Here is a 22,491-nt window from a genome sequence, read left to right on the forward strand (position 1 = left end):
ATGGGAGCTCAAATCCCGAAGCAGTCATTAAGCTTAACCAATCACATTCAAACTAAGAAGTCATGAATATGTTATGAGAACTAGGCGCCATTTTTAATGATGTCCAGAAAACAATAGCCATTTTGCCCGATGAATCGGTTGGGATATTAATAGTAGAGCGAACAATAGGTAGTAAACCGACTCCGCGCACGCGGGCCGGCAAGGGGACAACAGGCGGGACGCGCTAGAGAAATCGTTGTAATCTGTGCAAAGGACAGTTTTTCGTTTATACCTAGGGGGCCCTGCAACCAAAGGAGAAAATGATTCTGCTCTCTTTCTGGATGCGCGAGTCATTAGAGCCGTAGGGCAAAGAAACTCCACAAATAGACAAGTGGCCGACAGTGTCCTAGAAACTGGTTTGAATGTACGACAGTTGATTACATCGTTGCGATTTTCAAGCGCGTGCCGAGCATGCGACCGGTCTCCTCGATGTATATCATACCGCAAGCTTACAAGAAATACAGTAAATGAAATAAAAGTAGCAATGTCATTTATTGTATTTCTTGTAAGCTACTACTAAGCAAATACTCTTTTTCACAGAGGCGTTCAACAGACCTTTTCAAACTTGGGTTGGTTTATAGCTATTCTACGCCACGCCTACGCAGACCCTCTAGTTTTTCTACGGCTTGTCTGTAGTGTCCAGTGCAAAATAAGATTGCAGTCGAAACTCGACCCATCGCCTCAAAAGACGCAGGCCTTCCATGCAAGAACTAAGCAGTCTCATTGTCCTGCGGCAATAAGCTTTGTCATAGCTAAACATACGGGCAGGACATATTGAATATAGTAAGGTTTTGAAGAGATTGCGTGACACATGTTCTTCCCTCTCGGTGATTTTTTTGTGGAATCCTAGGCTGCGAAATGTAGGCTCTCTAAAAGCGTCCCAGAAGAGCTCCAGGAAAAGCCGTTCTATTGAACGTAGTACTCGGCCAAAATTAGGAAGATTGGGGCAAGCTCGGCTCTGAAATCTGCTCGCTATCTCCTCCAATTTTTAGCGCATTTAAGCTCGGCTGTTCCAGCTTGGTTAACTAAGCTCGGCTTTTCCGTCTTTCACGCAACTAGCTCCTGTTGAGCAGGTTAGTGGAAACCAATCAGAAAAAGCGAGAACATTAGCTGTTAGTTGTCTTATATTTATAAGGCTCCCAACATAAAATTTACCTGAAAAGCTGTATCATACAAAAACAAAATCTTCGAAAATATTTTTAATCATGTGGTTTGCCTTGTTCGTACACGATGCATTAAATAGGGGCTTTAAAGTTTTCGTTGTTTACGAGCTCGTTTGATTCCCACAGTTCTCTCGTAAATCCATATTGTACTGTATTATGGCATTGACAAAACAAATGAACCATTGTTTGCATAAGCCCTGTGCAAACCGCGCCAGTATTGCTGGCAAGACGCGTGCCCTTCAATACTGGCGGGGGCTTGCGCCATTTATAATAAAGGTACTAAGCAGTTTTTAAACCTGGATTCACTTTGTTTGACACTAACGAGGTAAGGGTTACGATACATGGATTCTCCAAAGTTACTTGGAATAGTGTAAAAAAAAGCGGGGTGATGAACATGCTCGCTCATGTTTTTTTCCTTTTTGTCGGGGGCCTGGAATGATTTAACCCTATGGACTTTTTTAAGTCGAGTAAAGTCCTCCAGGTGACGATGGTTTAAAGTCAATGCACATAACACAACTCGGTGACGTCACCGTCTCATCGTAATGAAGGCATATGACGTCAGTGGCCACGTGCGTAGGACGTGACAGACATGTGACTGTGCGAACTTCGCTATCTATAACTGCACGTTGGAATGAGTGGCTTCCTTTGCCGCGTGTGCTGAACGTGTTAGCTTCTGGCAAGTGTTTGCGTGGAAACATTTGGAAAAGGAATGGAACAGGGAATTGACCGACTGTGGAACCCTTTCCATACAAAGTATCGTCGCTCTTCAATTCTGCATTGATGTGTTTTTCCGTCTTTGCACTGTGCAGCTCTGGTGGGGATGAAGCATGAAAAAGGTCTACATCTCGATTAAACTCATCAGGGGAGGCTTTTACGTAAGGTGCTTCTATTTTGTTTGCGTTACAAGCAGATAGGCATTTTGGTATGGAATACCAAATCAGGTCAGCCGATTTTCCTTCTTCAGTAAAAGAAACTTTGGCCTCATCATGGACTTTGTCTTTTCCAACTAATAACCAGTCCTAGAACAAAATTAGAACATTGTTATTCTTCCAAAAACTGCTCACGTCACTGAAGCCCGTGAAGATTGCAGGAGACTACATTGACTCACCTTAACATCCGGGAACCAAGCTCTGTGACGTAGCCTCTCGTCGTCGCAATTTATAACATCCGCTGACTGATTGCTGGCGCATAACTTCTCTACATAATCTTCGCACATATGGGCTAGTAGGGAATGTACCTGGCTGTCGGCGTAACCCTGATACGGCATCTGTATAGCCATGTCGTACCTTACGGGACATAATCAATGTCTTAAAATCAAGAAGTTGCGTAGTGAGAATGGACGCTTGCGCTTACGTCCAAGTGAAAACCAAACTTTACCTTTTCCACTCAAGGTGCTCTCACTACTCTCTTTGCAGATCCCATGTTCGCCTTGTCTTTACCACTCAGGGTGCTTTCACTGTTCTCCTTACAGATCCCATGGGCTTCTCACCTTTTCCGATCAGGGTGCTTTCACTACTGTCCTTACAGATCCCATGTGCTCCTTACAATTCCACTCAGGGTGCTCTCACTACTCTCCTTGCAGATCCCATGTGCTCCTTGCCTTATCTACTCAGGGTGCTCTCACTGTTCTCCTTGCTGATCCCATGTGTTTCTTTCCCTTTCTACTCAGGGTGCTCTCACTACTCTCCTTGCAGATCCCATGTGTTCCTTACCTTTTCTACTCAGGGTGCTCTCCTGTTCTCCTTGCAGATCCCATGTGCTCCTTGCCTTTTCCACTCAGGGTGCTCTCACTACTTCCCTTACAAATCCCATGTGTTCCTTGCCTTTTCCACTCAGGGTGCTCTCACTACTCTCCTTGCAGATCCCATGTTCTCCTTGCCTTTTCCACTCAGGGTGCTCTCACTACTTCCCTTACAAATCCCATGTGTTCCTTGCCTTTACCACTCAGGGTGCTCTCACTACTCTCCTTGCAGATCCCATGTGTTCCTTCCCTTTTCTACTCAGGGTGCTCTCACTGTTTCCTTGCAGATCCCATGTGCAGATCCCATGTGCTCCTTACAATTCCACTCAGGGTGCTCTCACTACTCTCCTTGCAGATCCCATGTGTTCCTTACCTTTTCTACTCAGGGTGCTCTCACTGTTCTCCTTGCAGATCCCATGTGCTCCTTGCCTTTTCCACTCAGGGTGCTCTCACTACTTCCTTTACAAATCCCATGTGTTCCTTGCCTTTACCACTCAGGGTGCTCTCACTACTCTCCTTGCAGATCCCATGTTCTCCTTGCCTTTTCCACTCAGGGTGCTCTCACTGTTTCCTTGCAGATCCCATGTGCTCCTTGCCCTATCTATTCAGGGTGCTCTCACTGTTCTCTTTACAGATCCCATGGGCTCATTACCTTTACCACTCAGGGTGCTCTCACTACTCTCCTTGCAGATCCCATGTGTTCCTCACCTTTTCTACTCAGGGTGCTCTCACTACTCTCCTTGCAGACCCCATGTGCTTCTTGCCTTATCTACTCAGGGTACTCTCACTGTTCTCCTTACTGATCCCATAGGTTCCTTACCTTTTCCACTCAGGGTGCTCTCACTACTACTCTCCTTGCAGATCCCATGTGTTCCTTACCTTATCTACTCAGGGTACTCTCACTGTTCTCCTTACAGGTCCCATGTGTTCCTTACCTTTTTTACTCAGGGTACTCTCACTACTCTCCTTTCAGGTCCCATGGGCTCCTTGCCTTTTCCACTCAGAGTGCTCTCACTACTCTCCTTGCAGATCCCATGTGTTCCTTACCTTTTCCACTCAGGATGCACTTCATGTTCTCTTACAAGCCGCGAATGCCTGGCTTGGGCTCTTAGCGGCAGTCTCCAGTTCACATTGTTTCGCATTTGCTGTCTTCCTTGAACACTCGATCGAAACCGAGTGTCGTCTCCGTCATCTGCTTTATATAACTTGTTTTTGTCGAGGCATCGCCTACGATATCCATTTGATTTATTTTTAGGCGTTTCTCGAGTTTTCTCCGTTGTATTCCTGTATATTTTTTGGGTGTCTCTAGCTCGGCTTAGGCCTTGCCACCTACTTTTTTCTTCACGTGATTCAGTTTTACTTTCGCGCCGTTCATCACTCTTTATGCTAGAGTTTATATTTCTCTCATGTGTTCTACTCTTTCTACGTGTCCGACTTCCTCGGTTTTGTGTACTCCTGTCACGTGATCTACTTCTCTTATCACGTGACTCACTTCCCTCTTGATTTTGTGTATTCCTATCACGTGATCTACTTCTCTTATCACGTGACTCGCTTCCCTCTCGATTTTGTGTACTTTTATCACGTGATCTACTTCTTTTATCACGTGACCCATTTCTCCCACGATTCAGACTTTTATCAAGTGACCTCCTTTTCTCTCGACTTAGTGTTCTCCTCTCACGTGACCTACTACTCGTATTGTCACGTGACCCACATCTTCCTCGATTTTTTGCACTCCTATCACGTGATCTACTTCTCTTATCACGTGATCCACTTCTTTCTCGATTTTGTGTATTCCTATCACGTGATCTACTTCTCTTATCACGTGATCCACTTCTTTCTCGATTTTGTGTATTCCTATCACGTGATCTACTTCTCTTATCACGTGACCCATATCCGTCTCGATTTTGTGTACTTCTATCACGTGACCTACTTTTTGTTTTATCACGTGATCCACTTCTTTCTCGATTTTGTGTATTCCTATCACGTGATCTACTTCTCTTATCACGTGATCCACTTCTTTCTCGATTTTGTGTATTCCTATCACGTGATCTACTTCTCTTATCACGTGACCCATATCCGTCTCGATTTTGTGTACTTCTATCACGTGACCTACTTTTTGTTTTATCACGTGATCCACTTCTTTCTCGATTTTGTGTATTCCTATCACGTGATCTACTTCTCTTATCACGTGACCCATATCCGTCTCGATTTTGTGTACTTCTATCACGTGACCTACTTTTTGTTTTATCACGTGACCCACTTTTTTCTCGATTTTGTGTACTTCTATCACGTGATCTACTTCTTTTATCACGTGACCCATTTCTCCCCCGATTCAGTTCACTTTTATCACGCGACCTACTTCTTCCTTGATTTAGAATACTTCTCTTAAGTGACCTACTCTTCTTACCACGTGACCTTTTCTCTCGACTTTGTTTTCTCGCCTCACGTGACCTACTTCTTGATCTTGATTCACTTCTCCCTCGATTTTGTATACTCCTACCACGTGACCTACTTCTTGTATAACGTAATCCATTTCTCCTTTGATTCGGTTCAATTCTGTCACGTGACCTACTTCTGGTATCACGTGATCCATTTCTCCCTTGTTTTAGAGTACTACTCTCACATGATCCATTCCTCTTGTCACGTGACCCAATTCTGTAACGTGATCTACATTTCCTTTGATTTGATGTACTATTATCGCGTGATCTACTTCGCCTATCAGGAGATGTGATATCCCCTTGATTAGGTGTATTCTTTTCAGGTGACCTACTTCGCTTTCTACTTCGAGTACTTCTATCACTTGACCTACTTCTCCTATCATTTGATCCATTTCTTCTTCGATTCGGTGTCCTGCTTCCACGTGACCTTTGCTTACTTGGCCTGCACCTTCTATCGCGCGATTCACTTTTTCCCCGTATCTTAATTCTGCTATCACGTGATCCGATTCGCCATCCATTACATCTCCTATCACGCGATCTATTTCTTCCTCGTATCAGCGTGCTTCGCTCACTTCTCTCATCACGTGACTGACTTTTCCCTCGATTGCTTCTTTCTTCACCCGATCCACTCCTCTTATCACGTGGTCTTCCCTCTTGTGAAAACACGCTACTTTGTAGGGAGCCACTTCTTTCGTTTCGAGGGGTTCCCCATGATTTCCGTGAGACACTGCTTTCGCGTGAATGATGCTTCTTATCGGGTGGTAATGTCTTTTTTTCTATAGAGGTGCTTCTTGAATTTTGCTCGAATGAGTTACACTTCTCACGTAACACACCATTTTCCCATTCATTACTCATGCCATCCTTCTCGATTCCAGCCTCACACGTCTCGTCTTTGCCTAGCAAAACCTCGCCTCCATCTGAATTATTTTTTTCTCTTTCAAAAGACGGACACGTGAATGCATATTCATTGTCGACTAGATCGCCCGAATCCCTTTCTAATGTCCATCTTTCTCCTGTGCCTTCATAGGGATTTTCTGTTATTTTGATATCATCACTATTAATAGTGTTTTCTCTATTAGACATTTCCGGTCTGATCAGAAATGGTATGATAAGTGCCAACACCAAAATCGCATAGCCTTGCTGTGCCAAGTCAAGGAATAGGGGAATATGTCTAGAGTCTCTCAGTGACTTGGGAAAGCGTTCATAACTTACCACTGCGGGTGTTGGTTGGAGGCAGCTGGTTTTGTTAAATATCTGAAATTCTAATTTCGCTCATTTCACTTTTTACGGTTTTGTTGCTCTGTTTACTCCGTCTGTCCAACAAAATCTGTGATTAGTTTGTTTGCAAATGATCAAAACTATGTAGACCATGGTTTGTTTGGCTTACTTGGTCGCCTCTTCAAATCTCTGATGTTTGAGTGAGAACTAACGCACTCGAAGCATTTAGCACCTACTAATTCCTTGTCTCACCAGTGCTGTCAATATGAAACTGGTTTGCGGCTGGATTGTTAATATCCTTCAGTACTCCCGTCTTTCAGTTTTCGCTTTTGAGACATCAACTTCTTGGTATATTGGGTATTGATCACAATGAATGTTGCCACCCGGCGCTTTATTTTTCAGTCCGATTCGAATTCAAATATGACGTTGTATCACGATGAGTCGATGGACAAAATTTGAAGTCGCGAAGTTTTTTCTTTGCTTACAGCATCACAACCCACTGTGTACTGTTTGGGTATAGGCATGGTGATACGCAAGCGCGTCAGTAAAATTGATTTACTACTATGAGTGACCTTCTCTATCATTGCTCTAATACAATGGGTAATTTACTGGTTGACAGATGGCATTTTCATAATTTCTTTTTTCAGCGAATTACCAGTGGGACTGGTGATACCGTAGAATTAAGATAAACCTTGATGTCGATGTTTTGAAGTTTTAACTTGTTTTGCCATCCATCCAAGTCTTCAATGAAAACTAATTCCATTAGCTAATTCCAAATACGTGTTTTTCTGTTTTCTTTTGCAAAAATTGAAATATGGTATTCAATGTTACCCTGTGGTGCAAGTCTGGCATACGGGATACCCTTTTGGTTGAGTCCGCTGACCCCGCAAGAAGTCCTATGTTCAAAAGTAAAATCAAAACGTAAAACACTGGTAAAAAATAATAAGTCCTGAATAATATTGACTTTTACGCTATGGTAAGTGATATTCGTGATTGTTTTTATTGTTATAGATTAGTATATAACTCGTCGTTTCCTTCCGATGCGAGTTTGGCGCACACGTGATCATTTAGTAGTAGTGCAGAAGTCGCCATCTCGTTCTGTTTTGTCAAAATTGTTGTCTATTTGAAATAAGGTTTCTGACAGTTTGCTAAGAGAGAGAGTGCGCATCTTTAGACCTCTAAGTATTGTTGTGTTTTTTTTTCTGTAGCGTATATGTCCGTCTTTTTTGACCAGTTATCGTGTGTACTGCATCTTCATGAAGAGCCTTGTAGAGTATATAAGCTTCTTACTTAATTTCTACTTTGATATTTGTATCATTGTTGCTGAGTCTTTCAATCCATAGCTCATTCATAGATAAAGCTTTCTTTTTATTGTAAAAATTATTCTGTAATAATAGATCATCTGAAGTCAGGGTCTTCTGGCAGCCATGGCACGAGACAGGTAGGTCACAGAAATCTCTTCTCTGATCTTCTCAAAAACTGACATTACTGAAAGGTTCTATTTTATAATGCTTTTTTCATGCAGAAGCAAAGAAAGGCGCAGGAGTAGAGAAAGGAGTCGTAGGTCAAAGAGTAAAGAAAGAAAAAGATCTAGAAGTAAAAGCATTGATAGAGCTAAGCGTAAAAGATCAAGGAGTAGAGAAAAAGAAAGAGACAGAACCAAAGACAGAGAAAGAAAGAGCAGACGAGATAAGGAGAGGGACAAAAGTCGCAAACGTGCTCGAAGCAGCTCCTCTAGTAGTGGAACCAGCAGAAGTAGGAGTCGCAGTAAGGACCGAAAAAGTAGGAGACGATCTCGCAGCAGAAGTCTTGAGAAAAAGAAAATTAATCGGAGTAAGGAGAAACGAAGAAAATCCCGAAGTAGATCTAAAGACAGGTCTGACTCATCTCGGTCAAGATCAAGAAGCAGGGAGAGAGAGAGTAAAAAATCAAAATCCAGGTTCGTGTTTTCTACCAAAAGGTGATTTATTAATAGCATAGTAAAAAAAATCACCACAAAAAATCACTCTGGAATTTCTACAACTGTTTAAACAATGTCCTTGAAAGTAGCAGATGGTAAATTCCTGTTATAATCCATCTAGCCATCCATAATAAGATAATAAGCATTCTTATCACCTTTATTCTCTTCTATCCTTCTTATGTTTAGATTTATTAGGTTAAGATTTATTTTACATTAACATTTTTTAATTAGATTCATGTAGAAGGGACATGGTCAAACCAACCTGCATGTGCATTTCATTACTGACATCTAAAGGTTCAATCCTCAAACGTAGAGCCCATGATATGTAGAACCTTGCAGAATCTCCCATTCCACACCTCAAGGTTTTGGTTGCATTGAAAGCTGCTTTTGTCGTGATTTTTTTTTCTTGCTTTTGATTTGTTCACTTTATTGTAAAGGAAAAAGCAAGAGGATGCTGATGAATCAGGAAAGGACAAGGAGAGTAGATCCAGCAAGGTGTGTAATGAAGTTATGTCATCACTTACACTCTCTTGTAACTGGATCAGGGCTCAAAATAGCGGCCGGCTGCTGGTGATAGCCGGCTGGTTTCTGGTCTTTGCCGGCTCTTTTTTGTGTCCACAAAGCCGGCAAAATCTAGCAGATTAAAAAAAATGATATGGGGCCCTGTGGATAGCTCCTAAAATCTCCTCAAATCCCTGCTTTGTGTATTTTATACACCACTGTATAAAACCTGATAATACTATAGGCACTTTAGACACTTTTTACTTAGTACACACAGATTTCATAAGATAGATATATAGTTGCTGTTCAATTACCATTTTACATTCATATGATTTTTATACACTTGGCAATTTTACACCACCACCCTCTATTAAGCAGCTTTTTCAAAAGTACCAAAATATTTATAAATTCATCACTATATTTTAAACCTTTACCTAGTGGCCACCTACATTAAATGATTGCAGCCATGGTATTCCAGTCCCAAATATATTATTAAACGTTTGTGGTCACTCAAAAGTGAATTATTACACCATTTGGCGAAACACTGTGTCCGCCTTCCTTTTGTTATTCCCTTGTGAGAATAGATATTACACTTGAATACAGGACCATATAATAATATTCACCACTGGGTAGGCAAACTACAGGGGAAGGAATATATTTTTTAAGGTGTCCTGAGTCAAAATCTCCCTGCCCCCCACACTTGGGGAGTTTAATAAACACTCCCTAACATCCGTGTAACATCCATAAATGAATTCTTTTTTCTTTAGTCAGTGAAAGAGGAGACCTCTCAGGCAGATGTTTCTAAGGTACGTTGTTTCCATAGTGGAAATAAATTTAATTGCCCATAAATCAGTTTATTTCCTTTATTGTCTATTCATCAATTGCACAATCTTAATAATAAATTAGAAGTGTATGGAATTTTTGGTTTTTTTTTATTTCCCACCCTTTCTGAAACTAATGTTGCAAATCACAGATGGAAGTTCTCCTTTACCGTGGCATCCAAGTTTTATACTATGAGTTCAAGTTTTCTATTTAACGGTTAGACTACAAGTTCAAGTTTTTTATGAGTCAATAGATAGTCAACGAGGTGCATAGCGAGAACGAGTAGTCTAATTGTTTTATTATAAATCCACTCACCACCTTCAAAAAAATTATGATTTTAATAATTCTCAGCTTTTGGTGCTAAAACGCCAGCTTTTTCGCTACTTGATATCTATGGCTCAATAGATAGTGAGTACGAAGCCAATCAAATTGCCAGATTTGTGATAGTATGGGAGTTGATGTATACTTATAGTTGATAGATAGTCAATGAGACTTAAAAGAATATTAGAATAAGTAGTCTACTTGTTTATGTATAAATCCACTTGTATAAATGCATGAAAAAAATTCCAGTTGTGTATTCGTTAAGTGTTCATGCATAGACACATGACATGACATGTGACAACCCTGTCTCAGAGGGAATCAGGCCCCTCAAACAGCACATACTGTAAACACAACAAAAAATGATTAGATTTACAGTAGTATATGAGGCTCTAGACTCAGGAAGTAGGCTGTGGATACTTTTTTTTGGCCCCTTTAAAGTTTAAAAGTTTTGAAATATTATAATTCAATTTTTAAAAACATAGTTTTTCTTAACCCATGAACAAAATCACAAGTGGCCTAACTGGTTTGCATTTTAACAGATCGCAGATGCAGGAGATCTAGAAAGTGAAATGCAAAAGAGAAGAGAAAGGTTAGTTACCAAGTTGTAAGCTTTGTTCATTTCTAGACAGAGGACCTTTTTTCAAATTGTGAAAATTGGGAAATTTAAGTAACACAAAATATAGTACAGTCATGATATACTGTAACTTATAATAACTTCACAGAAGTGGTCTCTTTTCAGCATTCTGTACTTTTTTTCACGTTTTGTCTTCATGTATTTGTAATGCTAGAGTTGAGGCCTGGAGAGCGAGAAAGAAAAAAGAAATGCAGCTACAAGAAGCTGCTAAAAAAATTCAAGAAATCAAGAAGTCTAAAGTTTGGAGTTTGGAAGATGATGATGAAGATGATGAACCAGATGTTGCTATGAATGATGAGGTAGAGTATGTTGATAAAAGGGTTAAGATGTTGATAGATTCAACCTCGATGAACCAGGTGTTGCTATGAATGATGAGGTATGTTGATAAAGGTGTTAAGATACATATTGATAGATAAACCAGGTGTTCCTATGAATGATAAGGTACGTTAATGAGGTACTGTATGATGAGGTATGTTGATAAAACATGCACTATAAACGGGACTTGCGAGAACGCAAGCTGTCATTCGTCATTTGACATCACAGGGTGCAGAGCTCCGTAGAGAGACCCTAGAGAGAGACCAAAATGCTACAATAGAGTTCTAGAGTGGCCGATAACACACCATAGAAGCAAACATAGCTTTATCAACAGCTATTTCTTGAAACAGAACCAAAAATAGCGAGGAATAGATAGGTTTTGAAGCAATAAATATTTAAAATTCGTTGTTTGTACACACGCGTACTATAATGACGATGATGGTGATGGTGATGATGATGATGATGATGATGGTGGTGATGATGGTGATGGTGATGGTGATGGTGATGGTGATGGTGATGGTGATGATGGTAATGGTGGGGGTTATGGTGATGATGATGGTGATGATGATGGTGATGGTGGTGTTGATGGTGATGGTGGTGATGGTGGGGGTTATGGTGATGATGATGGTGATGGTGATGATGATGGTGATGGTGGTGTTGATGGTGGTGATGGTGATGGTGATGATGATGATGATGATGGTGATGATGATGGTGGTGATGGTGATGATTATGGTGATGGTGATGGTGATGTTACTGATTTATGGTGATAATGATTCTTGGATGATCGCATATTAATTCAATTTTTATTTGTCTTTCCATTTTTTTTCCTAGGATGATAATGATGCAGGTAAGTAACAACTCTTTTGTTGTATTTTATTCTGGTTTATGTTTAATGTTTTTCAAATTTTACAAAGCGCATTTCTTTACATGTCCTTACAGAGAGCAACAACCCACAGACAGAGGAAGAAGAGGCAAGTTAGCTATTTTACAGAACACAATAAAAAAATAGGCCCGTAAACATGCATGTAGCTACTGCAATCAAGTATTTACAACTGTAATGTTATCATATATCTCTAGGTTACTTCTTAGTATAATAATACTATAAAAAGTATTGATGAACAGTAGACTCCCAAGGATTAAAAAAAAAAGAAAAAAATTTCTGTGGGGAGGACTCGAACCCGTGGTCTTATGCAACCTATGGACTCCGATCACTGACTTAAAACACTTAGCCACGAAGCCAACACCATAAAATATGAATTCTAAAAATAATCTTATTAGTGTTTGTATTGAACTGTTCAAAAAGACACGTCGAGCATGTCGAATTCCAGTTACTTTTTCTTTCACAAAGATGAAATACCTACTACAATTGATCACATAACTGTTGTACAATATGTATTTTGCATAATAATATAAAAAGTGCAAAATCATAATTCAATAAGTAAATTTGCGGGGGCATGTTTTTGTACGAAATAATTTGAACCTACAAATAACCTCAATAAAGCTTTGCAACTTGATTTAATGTCAAAAGGAATCGGATACGGTCGATAAAACCTGAGTTTAAATACTCGAAATGACCAAATGAGAGCGTGTTTACATGAGTTTGGGTGTTTTGGCACGTATTGCAACCTCTTTATAAATCAATAACTTGACGTAAAGTTTGAACGATCATAACTCGGAATGTGAATGGAATGCAGCCGCGTACGAGTTTATCAAACCAAGCTGCCATAGAAGCGAATATGTAAAAATTGTTTAACAAACCCCAAAATCTTTTGATTATTTAGATATTTTCTTCTTTATAAAGTGATTCTAGGCTGGCGCTTCGTAACGATCATATTCCGAAGTGTATCCGAAGTCAAATTTTCCCAGCAAACCCCGCGGCAAATCTTACCTTTTTTTTCGACGTGATGACATAGTAGCTACACGCACATGCGCAGTAGCTACAAAAAGATGAAATTCTATTGGCTAAGAAGAGTTGCTCATCAATAGCAACAGCTTGGCTATCATCTTGTAATTTTTTTTTCATGATGCACCATGAAGGTCGCCTACATTTGGGCCTTTTCTCTTGCACCTCAGACATAACTGAAAATTAAAGTCTGGTGTAACTTTTTCCACCATGTACTGTACAATCTTAACTTGGGCAGGCATGCAACTTTTTATATATAACTTTTTCTAATCAAGTTCTAAGACTTTTCTGATCAAATAGTTTTCTTCTACTGTGTGAAAGGCTCTAATCCTTTTGAACTGTATTTCTTTGAAGGAGGAACCTGATGTTGACCCACTTGATGCATTTATGGCCACAGTCAACAAAGAAGTGAGTCTTTGAAATGTTAGAAAACCCTTTAAGTTTGTCCTTATATCCATTATTAATAAAAGTATAAACCCATCAGTAGAAATCTACAATTAACCTAACTACAAGCAAAAGCTTGAATAAAACCAGAAACTGTTACTGTTTTATTGTAGTGTCTTAAACTGTCACCAAGTCTTCAACATATGAATTGTAACTAGAGACATACTGAAATTTTCTTTGAATGATCCACTAAGGTGAAGAAAGTGAACACTCTAGACAAGAAAAAGCTTGGGAAAGGAAAAGCTACTGTAATTACTCATGTAGTCGTCAAAAAGCCAGAGGTGAGTGTGGTGGTGGAATGGCACATCTGTAACATGATTGATAATGTTAGTCATGACTTATACAACTATTATTATTTCGCTGAATTTAATAATTTTGACACAGTATCTGAATAAAGGCTGTTTTTATTAAAACACTTCCTTCAGATAGGCACCTTTATGGTGCAAAGTTTACTCGACAAAATATTTCATTTGTTTGTAGAAAGTGGTGTTATATGGAAGAGTTTGAACCACTGTTGATCATGTTTCTTATACCATCCATAACAGGTGACTGAGAAATCTGAGAAGAAAGGGGAATTGATGGAAGGAGACATTGATGCTATGGAGGTAGAGTAATTCTAACATGTGAAATAAAAGTTTGAATGTTTCTAAATTAAAAGATATTACTGTTTTATTTTAGTACTCGTCAGAGGAGGAAAAGGAGGAAGAAGACCTTGAATCAACTTATGCAGGATATAAAACCAAAAAGAAAAAGGTTCTTTTCTAATTCCTACCGTATTACAGTATTATCTAAATATAATTATGATAAGGGAAAACTTTGTTGGACAAACTTCCCAAAGTAGAGGGTGGGTCTGTTGCCTTCCCAACCAGACATTAACTGTTGATTAGGTAATTTTGAAGTTTTATTAAAATCATTGACTATTCAATTTTAAATGTATTCAATAACAAAGGAGTGGCATAAAGTATGCCCCCGACTTCAGTCATGTGTGACATCATCACTTGATAATGTTACACAAAGTTCAATGATATCGAACTTTGCAGCCTTACCTAGACATTTCTTTTCTTTAAGGAATTACAACCTGTTGACCACAAGACAGTTGTTTATCAGCCATTCAGAAAAGATTTCTATGTGGAAGTCCCAGAGCTTGCAAAGATGACCCCAGAAGGTTAGTTACTCAAAGTATTTAATAAGTGATATTCCTCAGACATTGTTATTTCAGACATTTCTCAGCCAATTTTGTATTGGTCTATTGGTCTACTTGCTATTTTAGCAAATAATGCAAAATGTACATACAATACTGTACTTGCACAACTCTAGATCACATAGTTTTTAAAAGAATTATTTAAGTAAGTTGTCAAATTGTTCTAACTTTATCATGATCATTATACTATATGGATGTAGTTTATTATGGTCATATGCTTGTGTTTAGAAACTAATGTGGTGCGGCTTGCCACATTGGTGTAGTTTATTATGGTTTTATATTTTCTTACTGCTCGTGTTTAGAAACTAATGGCCTGCGTCTTGCTACATGGATGTAGTTTATCATGGTTATTTTTTTCTTACCTCGTGATTAGAAACTGATGAGTTTCGGCTTAGTCTGGAGAACATCCATGTTCGAGGGAAAAATGCACCCAAACCCGTCAAGACTTGGGCTCAGACTGGGGTGCAGCTCAAGATACTTGATGTCTTAAAAAAGTGAGTTGTACTTTTCCACGTTACAGGCAAATTCGTTGTTGCATGACCTTGATGAATCCAAAATCCATGTCTCGTTTCGTAATGGTGCGTAGTCAGACCCAAGCTTTAAGGGCGGTTTGTCTGGTTGTAATTGTTTGGTTTGATTGACTACGTGCTATTTTCAAACGAAGAAAGGGATTTTGGATTCTGGCAGGTCGCGCAACAACGAATTTGGCTATAACATGTCAACAAGAGTTGTCTCGAAACTTCTTGGCTTGTACAAACATGGTTACCACTACTAATCAACAAGAAGCTTGGCTTGTACAAACATGTTTAGCACTTCCAGTTTCCAAAAAGCTTGGTTTGTACAAACGTTTTTACCATTTCGGATTTCCAAAAAGCTTGGTTTGTACGAACTTGGTTTCCATTGCCTGGCTTATACTAACATGTGATTTGTGAACTCTTTTGTGCTGCAGGAATAGCTATGAGAAACCAACGCCCATTCAGGCACAGGCAATTCCAGTCATCATGTCCGGCCGAGATATGATTGGTAAGGAAGAGTTCTCTTTGAGTTTGTTGTCAGATGATGGTGAAGGTTTTTTTAAACACATACAGTATTTATTGTTTAGAATTATTCAGGAACACTATGCTTTTAAGTTTAGGTACTATGAAGAGTTTTATTTTAAAGGTCTTGCTTAACATTTAAAGTTCTTAAAACCTTTCACTTATATCAATCTAGCAAAACAAAGCATAAATAAACTTTCAAATTCTGAAGGGGGAATTAAAGTTGATTGAAATTTGAATTTTCTACAGATCTTTTAAAATTTTCCTGGCCGCGCGAAAGGAGATTGGATCAAGTGAATAATTCCAAGTTTTGGTGGGAAAACCTGAAGCAACGTATTTTTCTTAAATCCTTTAAAATTCAGAGACAGCAATACCACAAAATATTGGTGAATTGTTTTCTATTGCAATGCTACCCACAATGAAGGGAAGAATGATTTAAAGTCAAGAATTGTATGCGAAAAAAGAAATTATCGTTTTGTTGTAGGATTCAAAAACAGTGCACGCTCGTGAGAATGTCGCCATTCTTGATTGCAAATGCAGCGCGCGCGCACAATGCAAAAACAATTCAAAGACTAAAAAATATCTGCTAAATTTTGCAGATTTGTTCCCTGATAACTAAGAAGACATGAAGACGGGAACCGGTTTAGTGCGCGCATATGTTTTCTTGTGTAATTTGGTTGACATCTCGATCTACCTCACAAATGACTGGACCCGGGCCAGTTCACAGCCTTTTTTCTGAAGGTTGATACCCCAATACCTCAATATTACAGATTTGAGTTATTCGCACGAATTCGTGTTTTGTTTTATTTTTCGTGTTTTCCATACGAACCACATACCATTTGGAAGATGAAAATATAAAGAATTGACAAAGTCTATCAACTCTGAAAGGTTATATGGACTTTAAACATGTTTGTCGAACATTTTAATCAACCTCTCAAGCGGGCATGTTTTACAAGGTGGCTAAACACAAAGCAATTTTTCATATATCAAAGCGGCGCCATGAAAATGTCTAGCTCTGATTGGTTAAAACTTTGTTGTGCGTGCAATGTTTTGTTTGGTGTTTGGCTAAATGGCAAAACATGTACCTCCAACACAAATTTTTAAAATGTTTCAATTTGTTCAAATATCAGGACATGTTGTTGAAGCCATTTAAGCGCCATATTTTGTGGATGGCTTAAAATACAAATATTTGCATCAACCCAATGTTTGACAAACATGTTTGAATGTTGAGCCATGGACCTTTAGTAGCATCAGCCCATTGGCTGTTCATTCTTTGATCTTAGGAAAACATCAATTTGCTCTTGGTGACAAATTCCCATTTGTTCTTTCTTGTTCTCGTTTAAACGAAAATGCGAAAGAACAGGGTCGTGACACAGATAAGTGAACTGATAGAAACAAACAGGAAAAACCTCTGCTAGCAGAGTACATTTAGTTGCACTCGCAAAACGGGTCTTACAGGTCGTATTGTATGTGTTTTTCTAAATTGTATTTTTTGCACAAGGTATTGCCAAGACTGGCAGTGGAAAAACATTGGCATTTCTCATCCCAATGTTCAGGCATATCAAGGACCAGCCCCCATTAGAGCGAGAAGAAGGGCCAATTGGTTAGTACATACTGTATATAAGAGTAAGAAGAAGGGCCCACTGATAAGTACATACTGTATATAAGAGTGAGAAGAAGGGCCAATTGGTAAGTACATACTGTATATATGAGTGAGAAGAAGGGCCAATTGGTAAGTACATACTTTATATAAGAGTGAGAACAAGGGCCCATTGGGAAGTACATACTGTATATAGGAGTGAGAAGAAGGGCCCATTGATAAAAGTACCTACTGTATATAAGAGTGAGAAGAAGGCCCATTGGTAAGTACATACTTTATATAAGAGTGAGAAGAAGGGCCCATTGGGAAGTACATACTGTATATAAGAGTGAGAAGAAGGGCCAATTGGTAAGTACATACTGTATATAAGAGTGAGAAGAATGCCAATTGGTAAGTACATACTGTATTTAAGAGTGGGGAGAAGGGCCCGTTGATGAGTACATACTGTATATAAGAGTTAGAAGAAGGGCCCATTGGTAAGCACCAGCCCAATCTCAAATGTAGAGTAACAAATAGCTTTCTTTTTTATTTCTCCAAATCTAATGCTGAATTGAACAAGGTAGCTTTGGAATGCCAACTTTATTTATTTTTTTAAGCAATTGTGATGACACCCACTAGAGAGTTAGCAATCCAGATCCACCGTGAGTGCAAGAAGTTCTGCAAGCCTAACAACCTACGATGCGTGTGTGTCTATGGAGGCACAGGTATAAGTGAGCAGGTTAGTGCTTCACATTACTGTGCCTGGTCTTGTCACCCACCTATTACGAGTTTTATAGCAGCTTTATGAATTTACACCTGATTTCAAATAAGTAACCATCAGTGTTCCATTGGTTCCAAAGTAAAAAAACTTCTGGTGATCATACCCATGTAACCCCTGAACCAATATGAGACATGAATTCTCAAGTGCAACCTTGTTTTTAATAGGTGTATGTCAATAAACTTATGAACCTTAGGGATGTGGGGAGACACTTTTCCTATGATTAAAAATAAACTTCCTGATGTTGGCAATTATTCCGGATATAGATAGTTATAAACTGATATAGTGTTAACATTACTGTTATAAAAGTTCACCCAGTGCTTGGTGTTTGTATGTCATATTGTTTTGTGTTGCTACCCAGATAGCAGAGCTGAAGCGTGGTGCTGAGATAATTGTTTGCACTCCTGGTCGGATGATTGACATGCTTACAGCTAACAATGGTAAGTTGTAATATTTGCAGTGTTAATAAAGGCTACACTGACACTTACAAGCTTTCAGAGTGTCGTTGCTGTTAAGTTGCCATTGGAACAAAATATGAAATGCATGATATTAAACTTAAACTTAAAATTAGACTTTTTGACAAGTGCCATCGAAGTCTAGATTTTGTTCCCCATTCGTAAATGGTGCAAAATGTAACACGTATGATGTAAACACGTTTCACCTTAACAGGATCGAGGCTTTGAGAAAGGAAAAAAAGTCTCTCATGGCTTCTAAATGAGCGTCCCTCACACCTCATGGCTTCTAAAGTTGCGTCCCCGGGTCAGAGTTTCGTTTTTCCGCCATGTCTGTGCATTGACTTGTCATGTTTATATATAGGCCGTGTGACTAACTGCCAGAGATGCACCTATCTAGTATTAGACGAGGCTGACAGGATGTTTGATATGGGCTTTGAGCCTCAGGTAACTCTGTATGATTACACCATTGATAAATGAACAGGGGTGACAGAGCTCACCTAAATATGTGTGCGTGTGTTGGGGGGGGGGGGGGGTAACTCAAAGCAAAATTATGCTATAGTGGCAGGGGATGTGTGGCTTGTGTATAGGGGGCCATGTTTATCAAACCAATGAGAAGGGTCAATAAGGAAGGCTTTTAATGCTTTACATAAGCAGCGTTTGCTGCTTATGTATTGTCTATCAAAATTTTCTAAATTGACTACTTACACCTAAAAAGATTACTAAAATACGATATCCCAAGGTCATGCGCATCATCGACTGCATTCGACCTGACCGCCAGACGGTCATGTTCTCTGCCACCTTCCCGCGTCAGATGGAAGCATTGGCCAGGAAGATTCTTGACAAACCTATTGAAATCCAAGTCGGTGGTCGGAGTGTGGTTTGCTCAGATGTTGAGCAGAATGTGGTATGTTGTAATTAGTCTATCTGGTTTGATGGTGGCAATCTGCGTTAATGTGTGCCCTCAGTTAATGTGTTTAAAGCTCTCCTACCTACAAGGATGCCCTGTAATTTAAAAAAAAACATGCTTAACTTACCCGGTTTGCAACGAAAAGCTTGTGTACTTCTACATAAATGAGAGAGGCCTGTTTAAATTGTGAAGGGGGCTACGTAATTGGTTTTCTCTGCCATTAGCAGAGACACGGAAAATGGCCTTAAGAATACTAACAAAAAAAGAAGGAGCACTTCAGCCCTTAACGCGACAAATGGTAAACAGAGTAGAACCTCGCGCAAACATATGGGCAGGTAAAACCGAATCCTAACCGCCACGAACATTTTTTTAAATGTTTTTTAAAATGCTTTTTAAAAAAAGCTCAACAGTGCTTAGACTGTTTTGTATTTTTCTAGGTGGTAATTGAAGAGGACGATAAATTCTTGAAACTGCTTGAACTACTCGGTCTCTACCAGGAACAGGGTAAGTGCTGTATTGCTACTGTAAGTGTTATCGCCGATGCCGTTTTGGTCGCCAAACACCTAGATAAAGAAAAAAAAATCATATTCCCCCCATCCCAGTACTATGTTACTCAACGTCGGCCGCTTTTCTCCAAATTTGAGGACTGTTTGATACAACATTAGAAAGAGAGCGGCGATTTTAGTGATCTCGTCATTGGAAGAAGACTAGTGATGGGTATGAAGATAAAAGCTTCTTCATAGTCACGAGTATAGGTTTTGTGCAGCATTGTAGTGACATGTATGTAGTATCGATAGACTTATTGTCACCTGATGCATGTAGTCTTGGTAGACTTATTTTTTGGTGTATCTGATTGTGTGTTGTCTTGGTAGACCTATTGTCACCTGATTTATTTATTCTTGGTAGACACATTGTCACGTGATTTATGTAGTCTTGGTAGACTTATGGTTGTGTATCTGATGTGTGTAGTCTTGGTAGACTTATTGTCATGTATCTGATTTATTTAGTCTCTGTAAACACATTGTCACCTGATGCATGTAGTCTTGGTAGACTTATTGTTGTGAATCTGATGTGTGTAGTCTTGGTAGACTTATTGTCCTGTATCTGATGTGTGTAGTCTTGGTTGACTTATTGTCATGTATCTGCATTAGGTAGCGTCCTGGTATTTGTGTATCTGATGTGTGTAGTCTTGGTAGACTTATTGTCATGTATCTGATTTATTTAGTCTCTGTAAACACATTGTCACCTGATGCATGTAGTCTTGGTAGACTTATTGTTGTGTATTTGATGTGTGTAGTCTTGGTAGACTTATTGTTGTGTATCTGATGTGTGTAGTCTTGGTAGACTTATTGTTGTGTATCTGATGTGTGTAGTCTTGGTAGACTTATTGTTGTTTATCTAATGTGTGTAGTCTTGGTAGACTTATTGTCATGTATCTGAATAGGTAGCGTCCTGGTATTTGTGGAGAAGCAAGATTCTGCGGATTCACTGTTCAAAGACTTGCTCAAAAGATCGTACCCATGTCTCTCGTTGCACGGAGGTATGTCGAGTTTACAGAAAGTGGCCATACCAAGCAACTTTGGCAGATCGAAGTTCATATTGAGATACATCTTAATATATAAATCTGTTGTTGCCGTAACGTCCATAGCAAGTTTCCATAAGGTGTCGGTCCAATGAGCATGACAATACTAACGTCCATAGCAAGTTTCCATAAGGTGTCGGTCCAATGAGCATGACAATACTAACGTCCATAGCAAGTTTCCATAAGGTGTCGGTCCAATGAGCATGACAATACTAACGTCCATAGCAAGTTTCCATAAGGTGTCGGTCCAATGAGCATGACAATACTAACGTCCATAGCAAGTTTCCATAAGGTGTCGGTCCAATGAGCATGACAATACTAACGTCCATAGCAAGTTTCCATAAGGTGTCGGTCCAATGAGCATGACAATACTTAAACCTGGAACGCTATGAGCTGTCTTCCGGATGATTTTGATTGGTCAAAGTTCAGATTTGTTAGCATGGCCCACTTCCTGTGTTCTGATAGTTTTACACCTATTTTTCTGTAGGTTTATTCATGTCTATGTACTGTTTTTAGGTATGGACCAGTTTGATCGTGATAGCACCATAGCAGATTTTAAAAATGGTGTCACAAAGTTGATGGTGAGTTATCTGATGCTTTATTTGCTTTGTTATGGCTTTAGATGCCTTTATTGTTTACATCGAAAAGTTTTCTTTGTCAGTTAATATCAATCGAACATTTTCACGTCGGCATATTTTCGTTATTCGTTAAGACTTATCCCCAACCGTATTTAAATCTAGATTTATATCGTCGTCTTCTAGTGCATTAAATGTATGCAATAATCTCGTGCTCCCCCCCCCCCCCCCCTCCTGTGCACCAGATCGCGACGTCTGTGGCGGCAAGGGGTCTTGATGTCAAGCACCTCAACCTTGTGGTCAACTACGACTGCCCAAACCACTACGAAGACTACGTGCATCGCGTGGGGTAAATATCTAGTATGCTTGTTACATACTATTCAGTGACAAGGTCGAAGCAGGGCCTGGGAGTCTCCCCGACATATTTAGGGAAAATTTTTAGTATATAGATAGATATGTTTAATTCACCCTATTGCAGTGATAACTGAATTACAGGAAGTGCGCTTTGATCACTATACCGTAAGACAATAGCATATTTAACAGATACACAATTCGACATTCTAATAGTATTACAAGCCTTCACATTAAATGAGCGATCAGATCTTAATTCGTATGTATAGGCGATGTTCTGCTATTTCCTTTGAGACTGCGTTTGTGATCTTATATTTGTTTTAATTCAGACGTACGGGTCGTGCAGGCAACAAGGGTACTGCATATACCTTCTTAACCCCAGAGCAAGGCAGGTAAGTGTCTGTTAACGTAGAATCTCTACCCAAACAAACGTTACGTTACAAACGAGAACGCAAAAGAACAGAGACTCTACACGGATAAGTGAACTGATAGAAACAAACAAACTGGAAGAAAGCTCTGCTAGCAGG

The 22,491-nt window shown here is 39.4% G+C and overlaps 2 protein-coding genes across 4 annotated transcripts in view; one reads left to right on the plus strand and one right to left on the minus strand.

Moving 5' to 3' along the window:
- Positions 1-22,491, plus strand: part of LOC5514841 (probable ATP-dependent RNA helicase DDX46) — a 28,514-nt gene that overhangs the window by 558 nt on the left and 5,465 nt on the right. The window contains exons 1-26 of one of the 3 annotated variants that reach the window (XM_048722714.1): positions 7,435-7,575; positions 7,997-8,040; positions 8,125-8,538; positions 8,997-9,054; positions 9,828-9,866; positions 10,743-10,792; positions 10,992-11,136; positions 11,984-11,999; positions 12,092-12,123; positions 13,410-13,463; positions 13,694-13,780; positions 14,045-14,104; positions 14,178-14,252; positions 14,568-14,664; positions 15,074-15,194; positions 15,650-15,723; positions 17,239-17,340; positions 17,934-18,055; positions 18,456-18,534; positions 18,911-18,993; positions 19,289-19,453; positions 19,894-19,960; positions 20,901-20,996; positions 21,555-21,619; positions 21,859-21,962; positions 22,294-22,356. In XM_048722714.1, coding sequence (XP_048578671.1) covers positions 8,027-8,040; positions 8,125-8,538; positions 8,997-9,054; positions 9,828-9,866; positions 10,743-10,792; positions 10,992-11,136; positions 11,984-11,999; positions 12,092-12,123; positions 13,410-13,463; positions 13,694-13,780; positions 14,045-14,104; positions 14,178-14,252; positions 14,568-14,664; positions 15,074-15,194; positions 15,650-15,723; positions 17,239-17,340; positions 17,934-18,055; positions 18,456-18,534; positions 18,911-18,993; positions 19,289-19,453; positions 19,894-19,960; positions 20,901-20,996; positions 21,555-21,619; positions 21,859-21,962; positions 22,294-22,356 — 2,282 coding nt within the window. In that variant the 5' untranslated portion in view covers positions 7,435-7,575; positions 7,997-8,026. Of the gene's footprint in view, positions 1-7,434; positions 7,576-7,996; positions 8,041-8,124; positions 8,539-8,996; positions 9,055-9,827; positions 9,867-10,742; positions 10,793-10,991; positions 11,137-11,983; positions 12,000-12,091; positions 12,124-13,409; positions 13,464-13,693; positions 13,781-14,044; positions 14,105-14,177; positions 14,253-14,567; positions 14,665-15,073; positions 15,195-15,649; positions 15,724-17,238; positions 17,341-17,933; positions 18,056-18,455; positions 18,535-18,910; positions 18,994-19,288; positions 19,454-19,893; positions 19,961-20,900; positions 20,997-21,554; positions 21,620-21,858; positions 21,963-22,293; positions 22,357-22,491 lie in introns of those variants that run through there. The other 2 variants (XM_048722705.1, XM_048722709.1) reach the window with 2 other exon arrangements.
- LOC116619530 (uncharacterized protein DDB_G0287625-like) lies at positions 1,224-7,384 on the minus strand. Its single transcript, XM_048722700.1, has 3 exons — positions 3,991-7,384; positions 2,311-2,488; positions 1,224-2,221 (listed from the first exon to the last, which is right to left on the minus strand). Exons 1-3 carry the CDS (start codon positions 6,462-6,464, stop codon positions 1,661-1,663), a joined length of 3,213 nt encoding a protein of 1,070 aa, XP_048578657.1. The 5' UTR covers positions 6,465-7,384; the 3' UTR covers positions 1,224-1,660.

The sequence above is a fragment of the Nematostella vectensis genome, chromosome 2 (assembly GCF_932526225.1).
Source record: "Nematostella vectensis chromosome 2, jaNemVect1.1, whole genome shotgun sequence".
Lineage (NCBI taxonomy): Eukaryota > Metazoa > Cnidaria > Anthozoa > Actiniaria > Edwardsiidae > Nematostella > Nematostella vectensis.